Here is a 13,840-nt window from a genome sequence, read left to right as displayed (position 1 = left end):
GAGGCGATGGGAACCTCTGCACAGGCCTGGGAAGAGCACAGATTGGGGGGGGGAGGGGGAGCCTCCTCTAGGATGTCTGTTATAAAGGGCAGATGGGTTGAGATGGTCCAGCAGCTGAAAGAGGCCAAAAGAAGGTTTCCTACAGAAAGGGCCGGGGAGACCCGAGACGAGAGCGGACAGTCACAGCTGACACATTCCTGCAGGGGACGGAGGCGGTCGGAGCAGGCTCACTGCAAGCTACAGAGCTCCTTCCGAGGGGGAAGCAAGCTGCTCAGATGCTGCAGAAGGCCTGGAAAGTGGCCCTCGGCTGGTGGAAAGGGAATTTTGTGTGTGCACGATGAATGACTGAGCGGTGGAGAAGGGTCTGCAAGGCAGACACAGAAGGCTCAAGGAAACAGGAAATGAAATCGGCCAACGAAGTTGTCAAGTATCCGCCTTCAGAACAGTCCAGGGTTATGGGATGAAGGAAATGAGCCTCCTTGGACAGTGTTTGCCAGAAGCGATCAAAGCAAATGCATCCCAGTTTGAGCAGAACAACAGCCTGCCGTGGCTCCTGGCGCCCGTGCTAGTACCAAGGGAACCCATCGAAACAGCGTTCCTGACTGGGTCACACACTTGTCCTAGAGCTTTCAGCTCTGTGACTCACATCCCAGCTACTCAGAGAGAAAACCAACACTTGCACAGCCAAGAAATGTCCTTTCTGCCCTATGGAGAAATTCTGGCCATCTCCTCTACTGCAGTGTCTGATCCTGGGGATCAAGATGCTCTTCAGACTATGAAATAGCAGAGATGTTCTCAGGAACAAGCCAACCTAGTACAGGCCTTTCAATAGTGTTCTAACATTAAAGATGTACTTAGGGGGTAGACTTTGGGGGGAGGTTTGCTGGAGTTTGGATCGGGGCTATAAGACAAACATTCAAGTGTGAGGAGAAAAACATGGCCTTACGTTGAAGGAATCATCTTAGGATCAATTTGCAGGCCGCAGGGCAGTTGACTAAAAACTAGTGTAGACTGAAAAGAATTCAATTTTGTGAGTTAAGGGAATCTTCATGTTCTTTAAAAATCGATCTTGAGCCATGAGAGCCTCACATTTTTATTTACACAAAAAGGATTCAAATGCTCTGAAAATGAAAGCATGGGAGTGAGGGGAGAAGGGAAGGGGAGGAGGGCAGTCTGGCCTCGCTTCTTTCCTGGCTGCATTCTGCTTAAGGTGGTTGCTCTCTGGACCCAACTCCTGTGCTCCGAGATACGACTCACCATGAGTCACAGTCATTAAACCAAAGTGTTAAAGAGGCGCCTGGGAGAGAAGCGGGGTATGCATGACCAATAATGGGCAGCACAAGGGCATGGTTTGGAGGAGAGATCGCCTACCTTGCATGTCAAAGACCTAGTGCAGGGCTTCTTGGTTTCCACATCAATGACACCACAATATATGTCAGGATCAAACTCTCTCTCTGTCAGAAAGATACAGACATTACAATGACCCCCGGAACACACCTAGGTTTGGTTTTTGTCCCCTTCAGGGATGACTGGTTACAATTTAAATGAGCAATTCCTCTATTAATACACAAAATTATAAACGAATCCATCTACCATATATTAAAATTGATTTAAGGAGGGGGAAAGAGTTGTGATTTTGTTTCCTCCAAGGCTCTTTCCCTCTCTTGGCCTTCATTTCCCCATCGATAAATTAAGGGGGTTGGATTTGATGACCTTGGAGGTCTCTTCCTCTCTATGATCCCTGTGAAGTACCTGAAGGGAGAGGAAGCATCTCTGAGGGAGGAGGGGAAGGTCTTTCTCTCAAATGAGCCTGGAGAACAGGTTCTGAAATAGTTTATCCTCATCACTATAAACCCACTGAGAACAAGGTTAAGTCAGGACATTCTTCATATTTTGTCTTCTAAGAGCAACCACAGAGGGCCACCACTGGCGTCACAAGACCTGGGTTCAAAGCCTGTGAAGTCCCTTAGCTGTTCCCTCCATCTCAGATGGAAAGGAACTGCTGTCTACATCAGTGGAGAAAGGTTTTACAAAGGGAACTTCTCTCTGCTGATGGAATAACAGGCCCCAACCAGAAAACAACAACAGAAGCCCACAAAGGCCCCGAGAACACAAAAACTGAAAGCTGAAGACAAGTCCTTTAAAGCCAAGAGTCAAGGTAAGAAACGTGGGATCCCCGAGTCGCAGTGAGGGCTCAACTGGAAGCTACAGAAGGGTCTGTGGGAACTCCCTGAGTTCAATTCACCCAGACAGAGAGTATCCCTACTTTTGGAAGAAAAAGTAGTACCAAGATAGCAGCAGATGAAAAGTTACCTGATAATCTCTTATGTAAAAATTTCCTATTATTTGAATTATCTTCTGGCTTCTTTTCCAAAATTGGAGGGGTAGGAAGAAGACCTTGACCATTCAGTATCTGTCCAGGGGAAGGCAAGGGTGGCTTTGGTATTGAGGGACAATTAAGGCCAGTCTTGATGGAGGAACTCAGAGCAGCAGAGCCAGCCGAACCGAGAGCAGTTTTCAGTAGTGCCCCGTCCATCTTTGGGGGGATCTTTTCCACCTTGATTGAAGGGGTCAAGCTACCATTGATGGAGAGAAAAAAGAAGACAGGCACCTCAGAGCCAGGTAGGTCATGGGGGATCAGTCCAGAGAAGGGCTCTCAACCAGAGGTTCTCAAATGTGTCTGGGACACAGGACATGGGGATGAAGGGAAAGGCCCTGGTGCCACAGGCACAAGGCAGTGGTACAGTGGGGGGAAGGCTGGCCTGGGAGGCCAAGCCTAAGCCTCTGACATCTCACATCAGTTCTCATGGCCCAAGGCAACTCCCTCAGACCATTACAATGAGTTGCCCACCTACATTAGGAAGGCTTCTGCATGAGGAATTTGTAGATCGGGACAAAAGTCAGACAAAAACACCAGATTTATAAAAAGCCAGCAAGACCACCTGGAAAATCCTCATGGGAAAGACTTTCTTAAAGATACTGTTCTTAAAAAAAAGGATAAAAACAAAATATAAAAATGCTCCCAAATTCAGTGCATCTGGAAGAAAAAGTCCTCTTAAATACAGAAGTTTGCAGCATTAGAGCATAATAATTCAAACTAGGCTAAGAGAATCTTGCCAAGAGGAGAGGTCCTCTGGGAGACTGCTAGCAAAGGAATAGAAATAAAAATGATTTTCAATGAGCGTATCGACTGACCATAAAATCATCCTTCCCTGGTTTAGCAGCTTTGTCTCCCACAGGTTTCTGATAGGGATTTACAGAAAGGTAAACTTTAGCCTGTTCTGGGCAAATGTCAGCAGTCTCAAGCAAGCCTGGTCTATGTGGATGAAGTTTTCCCCAGGCGTTAATCGTGCCTGTGCTTTCCCAGGCTGTGACTGCCTGGATCACTCGGTCAGCATTTTGCTTGGCTTTCTGACCCCCGTGGCTGCACAGTCCTGTGGGGCCGGGGGTTTCTCCAGCTCGGCAGCATGACGGTAAGGGGATCTCCCGAGATTAGGATGTGTGGCCTGCCCCAAGATGGGGAAGCCAGAGAAGAAGCTGAGACAGAGATGGGGCCATCTACACTCCGCCCTGACTGCAGGAGCCTCCTGCCCCCCACAGCCCGACCTGGCCTCCAGCCCAAAACCTGCCCAGTCTAGCCTGCAGGAGACGGGTGTCGTCCTCCCCTTCCCACCACGGGACATGGAGACTAGCCCCAGAGCCCCCACCTCGGAAACAACCAGCAGAACAACGGTTTTCCCGCAGGGAGCCTCTTCTGACTCCTTACGCTGCCCCAGAGCCCCCAAAGGATCTCCGAGAATGTGCTCACATTTTGTCATGGGGAATTCGGCCGTGCTGCATGGGCTGCATGGGCCTACTATTTCCACTGAGCTGTGGCTTGTCTTTGGGTGGCTTCAACAACCTGGAATTGGACGAGGGCGCACCAAGAACTCCTCCGCCGCACGCACGGCTGCTCACTCCTGCGCTGCTGTTACCTTTGCTTTTTGACAGAGAAGAAAAGAAGGAATACATGGAAGAGGATGACGCTGTCAGAGGTGTCTTGTTGGAGGAGCTGTGTCTTCTCTCTGAAAAGCAAAAGACAAAAACAACTCAACTCAGTGGAGGATATTTTCCCATCAAACCTTGCCCTGAAAACTAAGAATTTTAAAGAAAATCCCTCGACCAGTCCCCAAAGCCTGGTGCGCTACTCTTAGATCCAGGAGCATTTGTCCTTCTCCAGGCTAAAAGGGGGTCTTGGTCCTCCTTTTCAGCCCCCACCTGCCCCAGGGCTGGCAGCAACCTCTTGGGTCAAATGCTCTTTGCCAGGGAGTCAAGTCTCCTGGTTTACCTGCAGGCATGCAGACGAAACGACTGGAGGGCTTTTCTCTCTTCTTTAAGCTTCGGAATAAAGAAACTGTACTTGAGAAGTTTTCTCACATTTCTATCACTGACCACTAACAGGGACACCACCGAAAATGTTTCTGAAGTTCTTATCACCATTCCTTAAGCATTTGTACTGGAATTTCCCAGGGAAGCATTTATGATCTGACCAGCTCTGTAGGTCTAGAACAAAATACCACACGTGGAAAGCGAAGTAATTCGGAATTAAGCAGGGACCACACAGGCTTATCATTGAGAAAAGATCTCAAAAATGAACCAGACCACAGAAGTATCAGCTCTTTTCCACAAAGGCTGTCCTTTGCATTAGGAATTGCCATTAAAAATACAATTTACATAAGCAAATTATTCAATATGTTAAAGATAGTAACTTGTTATTTACCATCAATCAATCTCATAATATTGTCTTTAAAAATATGAATTTGTTGTATACTATTATTGGGCACCAAATACTTCTCATGTTCTAGGTAAATTCCTAGTTTTCATAAGAAGCAAAGTAATATCTCAGTGTCTATAAGAATCACTCCAATCTAGAGACTCTAAATGAACACTCTAATGCAATTACCAACAACATGGAAATGGGTTCGAATCAAGGACACATGTGATACCCAGTGGAATCGTGCGTCAGCTATGGGGGTGGGGGGAAGGAAAAGAAAACGATCTTTGTTTCCAATGAATAATGTTTGAAAATGACCAAATAAAATAATGTTTAAAAAATAAATTTAAAACAAAACAAAAAAGAATCACTCCAATCTCCCTGCCAAATGTCTTTTTATAGCAGTGACTGAGTCTTGATCTTTGGAGGTTTTTTTGGTCAACAATGCTCTGAGATGTGAAGGGGCACACAGTGACCATGACTCAATGAGGTCAGCCACAGATGCAGCAAAGTCCCAAATTTATTCCCCAAACACCACATTTCCAACACCTGTCACTTCTGTCTGAACGTCAGAGATGGGTGATTTGCAAGAATCATTCTACTTTCAAATCACGGTTTTTGTTTCTGAAATGAGCTGACATCTAATGAGTCTGCCAGAAGCACCCGAAGTTAAACAAAGCCAATCTTTGGAAGCTGGCACCAAGCTCAATCTCATCGTGATCTTGCCCCGTTTCTCTTGGGCAATGCTATCGTGAAAAATTAAAGGAAAGCTGCTACTACCACTGCCCGCGTCAGGTGAAAGTTCCAGGAGATGCTCCCAGGAAGGAGGGGATGGGAACACTCAAGTGGATTCACAATTGTGGGATAAGCCATTCTTGGTTGGCGCAGGGTTAAAGTTCCTGACACGGAAGGAAAGGGCTGCTTTCTACTTCCTGTATGCTGGATTCCAGCAGGCTCCTTTCAGGGGCCAGCGTGTTCCATGGATCTCCTTATCAGAGCGTGGACTTTTTGGATGGAACCTTTTCAGTGTTCCAGTTAGAGGACGTTCTCCTCGCCCAGTGCTTTCCCCACTAAGTGGTTACCAAACTCTCCTTTCCTTTATATTTCTCATCATAGAATTTAATTAAATTCATTCCCACTCTCTCAAGATACTGCACACCCTCCCGCCCTGCTGAAGTGGCTGCAGATGTCGCCGATTCGCTAGGAGGTCGGGGCACCGGCCGCGCCTGGAAAGCCCCTCCTCAGACATCTCCAAACAGAAATGGCGCATGTTCATCTGACGCGGTGGCCGGCCTCCACAAGAAGGGCCGTGTCTGCTGGCCCCAAGGAGCCCACTGAGCAGTGCTGAAGGTCAGCTCAAATCAAGGCAAAGGAAACCCCCGACCTGCTGACCCCACTCCATGCTGGGCTTCCTGCCGAGGGCGACAGACACAGATGGGCCCCAGGGTACCACCTTGGGCCAGAGGTATGAGACCCAGAAGGGAGTCCACGTGGTCTTCTCACGCACTACGGTAGGTCTCGGCTAGTAGACCAGAACCCTCCAGAGTCTGTGAGGGAGGAAGAAAGGCCTCGAGCCCTCGGGAGGCCTTCCAAAAGGGAAGGCAGTGAAGAGAGCAGCCTGCCACGGGAACTCATTTTAAAGTCCTTTTAAAAATTTCAAGTCACCAAGGCAAAGCCAGAGCAGCCTGGCTAGCTGCTGCTCCTCCTGCAATGGCGTCACGGGAGAGCCAGACCTGGAGTTAGGGAGGGAGTCCAGGGACAAATCCCAGCTGGCTGGATGAGCCAAGTCCCCTTCCTGGGTCTCAGGCCATCCCTGCCCTCCTCTGATGCCGGGACCACCCGCAGGAGCACAGTTCTTCTATCAACCCTGGACACTGAGGAAGAGTCTTCTGGGTGCCAGGCACGGTGCTGGGGGAGAGACGGCTCCTGCCCTCTGTTTACCTGCTGCAGCACGATGGGCACGGAGTAAGCCCAAACTTTAAAGTGAACCCATCAGTGCCACGAGGGGAAAGGCTGGCCACGACCTCACGGGCACAAACAGTGCCTGGAAAAGCAAGCTGCCTCCCCCCCGGTACTAGATGGGCATCCCAGAGCCATGAGGTCAAACTCAGTTCCAGGTCCCTACGGCCACATGACGACACAGTAGAACAGACGCTCGCTGTGTGCTACATGATCTTTGCTAATGTGAAACATTTCCCAATTCCATGTTAGCCTGGCTCAGGTCCTGCTGGGGAAGGCTGGGGGCCCTGGCACATGCTGGCTCCCCTCAGCTTGGGCGCAGAGGGGTTAAGGGGCTCCCCAGGACCCCGCAGGCAGCCAGGTTTCATGGTGGCTGGAGCACAGCCATGGCATCAGGAGCCCCGAATTCAGCCCCCTCCCCCAGCCATGCACCTGGCTAAGCAGCCACACCTCTGTACCTTGGTTTCCTTGTCTATAAAGTGGGCGGGTTGTGAATGTTGCATAAATCATGTGTAAAGGGCTTTGCGAGCCTACTAAGCACCCCCCACCCCCCACGATGGGGAATTGTGGGTGACTGCGGCTCCCGCGGCCTCTTCCAAAGACCCAAACGCCTGCTGGCAGTGGCTGGCCTCAACTTTCCTTGAAGAATCTTGAAGCGGTTTCCAGTAAGGCCTGCCACAGCTCGAGCCTCCAGCATCCTTCCTAGCCTCACCTCCCTCCAGCCAGGGGCCTGCATGTCTGGGCTCTCTCCACAGGTGGTGCCCGGGGCCCAGACCTGTCACTTCTCCCTCCTCCTGAAGGCTGCTCGGAGCCTTCCCTGCCCTCAGCCCCACACCAGATCTCTGGGGCTTTTGTCTCTCTCTCTGGATGATCTCCATCACAGTCCTTCCCGCTCCCTCCCAGGCCCTAAGCCAGGTCCTGCCCCCTCCCTCTGCTGGGCTGCCTCTCCCATTCAACCCTCTCCAAACAGAAATCTTTCTCCAACAAAAATGGCCCCTGGCTTTGTGGTGGCCAAAAATTGGAAAACGAGGGGAAGCCCATCAATTGGGGAATGGCTAAGCAAATTGTGGTAAATGTTGGTGATGGAATACTATTCTGCAAAAAGGAATAATAAAGTGGAGGATTTCCATGGAGACTGGAACAACCTCCAGGAAGTGATGCAGAGCGAGAGGAGCAGAACCAGGAGAACATTGTACACAGAGACTAATACACTGTGGTATAATCGAACGTAATGGACTTCTCCATTAGTGGCAATACAATGTCCCTGAACATTCTGCAGGGATCAAGGAGAAAAAACACTATCCATAAGCAGAGGATAAACTGTGGGAGTAGAAACACCGAGGAAAAGCAACTGCCTGAATACAGCGGTTGAGGGGACATGACAGAGGAGAGACTCTAAACGAACACTCTAATGCAAATACTAACAACATGGCAATGGGTTTGAATCAAGAACACATGTGATACCCAGTGGAATCACACGTCAGCTACGGGGGGTGGGAGGGAGGAAAAGAAAATGATCTTTGTCTTTAACGAATAATGCTTGGAAATGATCAAATAAAATATTATAAAAATTTTTTAAAATGGCCCCTGGCAAATGGCATTTAGAGCCTCTGGCCAGTCCGACTGGGCCCTCGGCCTTCTCCCACTCTTCCTCCTCCAGTGGACAGTAGAGATCAAGAGGATCTCTCTTTAAGCCCACGGCAGCTCTCCCTTCTCCATCCTCCAGATGACTCGTACTCTGGCCTCTTTATCTGCCTGCCTGACCAGGCCTCGCTCCCTCTCTGCCTGGGCGACCAACATAGACTTCTTTTTAAGAAATAGGTTTTATGGAAAGTGCTTTACAGGATGGCGCGTGTAAAACCAGTGTTCACCAGCATTTCGTCTCAGGGACAGGCACGAGCGAAGGAGGGAGAGAATTTGGAACTCTGCGACTTAAAGAAAATGAATGCTTAAAAACAGTTTGTATGTGTAACTGGGGAAAAATGAAATACTTTGAAAAATAAAGCAGAAGGTAAGGATTTAGGGGAAAATGTATTTTAAAATAGATTTTGGTACAACCCAACAGCCAAGCAAGGCCCCTTGAAAAGTCACCACAAAAAGGTGCGACGGGCTCACTGAGCAGCCTTCCCCCTCACCCACACCACTGGCCAGGCTCTCCTTCCCCACACATGCCCTTCCACCTCCTGTCCCTGCCTGGCCTGCACTTCTTCTCTCCCTCAGCCGTTCTCAAGGACCGCTCGGCTGCCCTTCCTGATACCCTCCCCTCCGGCCTTTATCCTGATTCTCTGGGTACATGTTTCTGCACCCCTCCTCTCTAGCTCCGGGGCCAAGTGTGGTGCCTGCACGGGGCGGCGTCCACGTGCAAGGATGGCCACATTGAGTCACTTGGTCATGATCTCCGCCGTGGCTTTTGTCTCTCTTTGGACAATCTCCATCGCAGTCCTTCCCGGTACAGCTCGAGAATGAGAGACAGTGTGGATGATGGACGAAGGCCGGCCTGTGTTCTAGCCCTCCTCGGATGCACCCCTGAGACCCCAGGCCAGTCGCTAATGTATGCGCACAGCGCTCTGGGCCCATTCTAGCATTATGTGGAAGCTGCTGCCATGGACTGACAGGGATTTTCTTCAACAAGCCACTTCCTCCACCAAATCCATCCCCTGTGCGGCAGCCACATCACCCCATTTACATTTATTCAACCATTCTGAGATCCCAGAGCGGCTTTCTGTGACCATAAATAATGCTACAAATGGGCTTTTCCTCCCTTCCGGGTAACGGGTCTCCTCCCCTCCCCAAAGAGCTCCTCCTTCTGGACATCAGGAGCTTCACAGGCCACAGGATGAGTCCTGCAGACAAAACCTCCACTGGTCATCATCCAGACATCCCGGAATCTCCAGCCACATCCCAGGACATAACTCCAGGGGCCTCAGGGTGATTGGAATTCTGTTCCCACAGAGGCTAGGCTTGGGCCATAGCAGAGCAGAAGGAGTTATCCTTCTCTCCGGACGCTGCTCCTGCCTTTTCCACAGATCCGGACCCTCTCCCTCCCTGACAATCGGCCTCCCCTGCTCCTGCTCCATGTGCCGAGCTCCAGCCGACCCAAGACAGTGAGGCAGCGCAGCCGTTGTCCAGCCGTGAATGCCCTCTCTCCAGCCACGTCTTGGGGTTGACTCACATCTTGGCACCAAGTGAGGGCCTAAAGATGGACCGTGGATCGTTTAGTCTGCGAGGGGTTCATGAGCTTTCTCACTCACACACATGCGTGCGCACACACACACAATCATTATCAGAGTCCATAGGATCGAATGGACTCTCAGAAGGGCCCACGTCACCAACAGGATGAAGAACTCTTGCTCTGGAGCCTGGCTCTTCTCTCTGAATGCTGGCTGGAAATGAGGTTTCCTGAACAAAAGGCCATCCTTCTGGATAGAGCCTCCGGCAGAGTCCTCGGCATGATCTGCCCTCACTCACAGCAGCACACAGGCCCACACCAGTCGCTGCAACTGGATCCTCTTCAGGAGGCTCCATGCACTGGGGGGGAAACCTTCTGTGACTGCCTGGCCCTCCATCCCCACCACTCCCCATCCGAGAAAGTCTCAGCATTGCAGGGCTTCCTCCATGGGGCCCTGGCTGGCTTTTCTGGTCGTAATCCAGCCCTTTTCAGGCACCTGCCTTCCAGGGGATCCCCAAATCCACTCTGGGCCCCTCACCGCCCGGCTCTACCCCTGAAACACTGCTGGCCCTTTGAGGCTTGGCACACTGTCGCCGCCATCCAGTTTTCCTTGAAAAGGGCAGCCCTCCCCCCGCACTTGTCTCCACTCAGCCCTGGGGCCTGTAGCCCCTGCAGGGAAGAGCTGAGGGGGCCTCCAAGAGGCCTAGTCGGACCTTGGAGCCCCAGGCTCTCAGGCGACGAGGGGCACGGCGAAGAGGCCAATGGAGCAAGAAGGGAAGAGGGCGACGTCCTGGCCAGGGCCTGGGAATACGCAGCACGGGTCAGCCTGCAGGTCCTGACTGTGCCGACTTGTGCTTGTGAGTGCCACCGATCGATGGGTGGCAGAGGAAGTCCAGGCTGTCTGGGGTCCCATCTCTATTTTTCTGACGTGAATATCACAGAAAACAACTATATCCTCCCTGAAATGAAATAGCCGCCGGAGTCCGAGGCAGAACCTACTGACCACAAAAAATTAACAGAGTTCCGTCGGGGGTTCACTGGCATGCCGGGCTCTCCCAGGGAGCCGATGCCCTGCGCTGACTGAGATGAGCCCCTCATCCTCTGTCTAAGTCTTCCAGGGCTGCCTTAGCATGAAGAGGCTCCAGGTGCCCAGCGCGCTCTGCTGGCCTGTGAGGAAGGCAGGACTTTCTGCCTCTGAAGCCAGGGGCTGCCTCTCCTCAATGTTCTCAAATCTCAACATTTCAAAAACCGTTCGGAATGGATTCAGGGGAGAATGGCGAGCAAAGCCAAAGGAGTGAGGGGAAGCCTTTTCTCAAAGGGAAGAACATTTGAAAGGCCCCTTTACAAGCAGTGGAGCCTGGCAGAAAGTGCCTCCTCAGAGGGCCGGGGAAAGCCCCCTCTAAGCAGCAAGAGAACAGGGCCCCCCTGACCTCTCATCTCGGAGCCTCCCCAACCTTAGCCTCCGTTTCCTCAGTCATGCAAAGCAGTGTTTGGCCTGGAGGAGCCCTAAGGCCCCGTCTAGCTCTCACTCTGGGATCTTATGGTTGCTATTTATAGCTCTGAGCACGCAGAATGGAGTGGCGATGGCTGGGAGGTTCCTGCAGAAACGTGGGCACCTCTCCTTCCCCTCAGGAGCGAGGGTCTTAGTACACAGGAAGGATCGCAGGCAGGCCGGAGGTGAGGGTCTGAGGAACATGGTCTGACCCAACAATATTAGAAAGCCAAACAGGAATTTAAAAATGATCTTGTTCTAGGCTATCTGAACTCTGCATTCCTTGCCCTTTGCCCATAAAACATTCTCCCCCAGCAAGACTGACAATTCCCGACCTACACAAGGTCATGCTCTCTCAAATAGATGTGTGTACACAGGGAGGAAGACCCGAGTTCAAATGCTGCCTCAGATAGCTAGGTTGTTCCAGGAAATTGCTCTGAACCTCAGATGACAGTTCAAAGCCACAGGCGATAAAGAATATGATCCTGTGATCCTGTGCCCCTACTAAGGAAGTCACAAATCATTAAGCACTAACACAGAGATCTAGTATTTCTTCCAAAAAGAAAATACTTAAGAAGAAAACACTGACCACTGACAGCTAAGATTTCAACCAGCCCAAAGAAAAAGATCTCCCGTGTTGGAGGAAGGGCTTTGTATTTTGTGGCTACTGAGGCAGATCCTAGTATCTGGGATTTAGAGCTAGAAGGGACCTCAGAGGTCACTGAGTGGGAAACCTTCATTTTACAGTGGAGAAAAATGAGGCTCCAAAGGCAAGTGACTAGGCCAAGGTCACATGGGCTTTCAATTCAATAGGATGATTACTCGGGCCAAGTTCCCACCCGGATGCCTTGGTTTTCCTGACATTATCTGAGTTGCTTTTAAAGGCAACATATTGCAATACGGGGATCAAGTCTCATAAAACCTGTAGTTAAACTAATTCCTGAAGTTCTGGGCAGTATGAAAGCGATTCCTGCCAATTCTAACAAATCTCTGGTTAACAATGAAGAAAACACTTTCTGATGAATTCAGTCAATCAAGACATAGTAGCTGAGCCTTTTTAAAAAGGTGTGGAGAAGCTTGCCATTTCCTGGATTCTCTCTCTCCCTTTGATATTTTTAAAATGCTGCCCATGTGAACCTGGTAAGCATGAAGAAGCGAGGTATTTCCCCCCTTTCCACCGCCCCACTCTCAATCGAAGCAAAGCCTCGTGGATTCTTTGGGGAATCCCAAAATGAGTCTTTCTAAACACCTACTGAAAAACGGCGCCTTCGTTGTTGACTGTCACTGTGGTCCATTTTATTTAAAACATCACCTTTATAAGGACGTGTCCTTGTCAAGACACGGAGTCTCCCGGCCTCAAAGGGACCCCTCTTGAGCCCCCACCTTGAACTGTTCAGTACCTTGAACTGACCCTCCTGCCTCTGTCTGCTCCCTGACCGTTTTCTGGGTGCTTCCATGTGTAATCCCTCGGGGCCGAGTATTGTCACGGCCAGGAGTCCATCTCAACGTGTGCAGAGCACATCACACAATATTAAAAGAGACCCAAACAAAAACACTTAAATTAAAACTCAACACACTTCACTAGAGGGAAAAATAAACAACAAGTGGAAACAGCCACGTCCCTACAGGTAAGGGACGTAATTACAGGCCTGTGGCGTTGCCCCCGCTGGCCCTCACTCTAACTGGGAAGGGCAAGGAGGAGAGCCGTCAGTGAGCACTTCCCTAAGGGCGTTTGAGGAGCCCAGCTTGCCCAATGAGGTTCCCGAGTCCTCAGTTTGGAACTTCACCGCTGAAGCGGCCTGGGCACAGCATCCAGTTGTATCCCATTCACATCAGCAGCATGGAAAGGCCAGATGACCAGGGGAACGATCTTGGTGGGGGGAGGGCGGCTCCATGAAAGGACTGCCAATGGCTCAGGGGGCAGCGGCCGCCCAATTTCGCACCTTTATGTAGGCTCACAGCTTTGGAATGGGAAGGAGCTGTTGGTCTGTAGGCAGCCTGCTGATGATTTGTTGAAAGGCACTGGTTGCCTTCTCCGTCTTTCTTTCAATAAAGCTTTACAGGAAAATTCCAGTTGTCTCGAAAGGAAAACGAAGAGGGGCCAAATGGTCCGATATTCATTCTAGCATTCAGGACGTCACTTTATTTTTAAAAGCATCCATCATTTTGCTTCCTTCCATTGCCAAATGACACGTTGTTCTGGTCACGAATCTTGATGTAAGAATCCTGGGTGCTTTCAATCTGCCCTGGTAGAATTCCAAGCGCAGGCTATCTTACCGGCTCATCACAGAGAAAAAGGCACTTGAGGCGCACCTCCGGCCGCTGAAAGCCAGGCTTTGTGTCCCAGGGCCTGGTCGCCGACAGGGACTGACCTGTGAATGTGTCAGCGAACGTGTCGTCCCTGGGTCTGACCCACTTGGCATCTCAGTCCTGAGACTGCATCCGGGTTTTAGAGTCCTTCCACTTT

The 13,840-nt window shown here is 50.6% G+C and overlaps 1 protein-coding gene across 5 annotated transcripts in view; it reads right to left on the bottom strand.

Moving 5' to 3' along the window:
* Positions 1-13,840, bottom strand: part of ATXN7 (ataxin 7) — a 98,973-nt gene that overhangs the window by 13,055 nt on the left and 72,078 nt on the right. For all 5 annotated transcript variants that reach the window (XR_008913353.1, XM_056804368.1, XM_056804369.1 and 2 more), the window contains 3 exons: positions 3,809-4,064; positions 2,314-2,576; positions 1,372-1,454 (listed from right to left, as the gene is read on the bottom strand). Coding sequence is in view for 4 of the 5 variants with exons in the window: in XM_056804368.1 (XP_056660346.1) it covers positions 1,372-1,454; positions 2,314-2,576; positions 3,809-4,064 (602 nt within the window). In the remaining variant the exon portion in view is untranslated. The remainder of the gene's footprint in view (positions 1-1,371; positions 1,455-2,313; positions 2,577-3,808; positions 4,065-13,840) is intronic.

The sequence above is a fragment of the Monodelphis domestica genome, chromosome 7, assembly GCF_027887165.1.
Source record: "Monodelphis domestica isolate mMonDom1 chromosome 7, mMonDom1.pri, whole genome shotgun sequence".
Classification (NCBI taxonomy): Eukaryota; Metazoa; Chordata; class Mammalia; order Didelphimorphia; family Didelphidae; genus Monodelphis; species Monodelphis domestica.
This window is presented reverse-complemented; position numbering and strand designations above follow the sequence as displayed.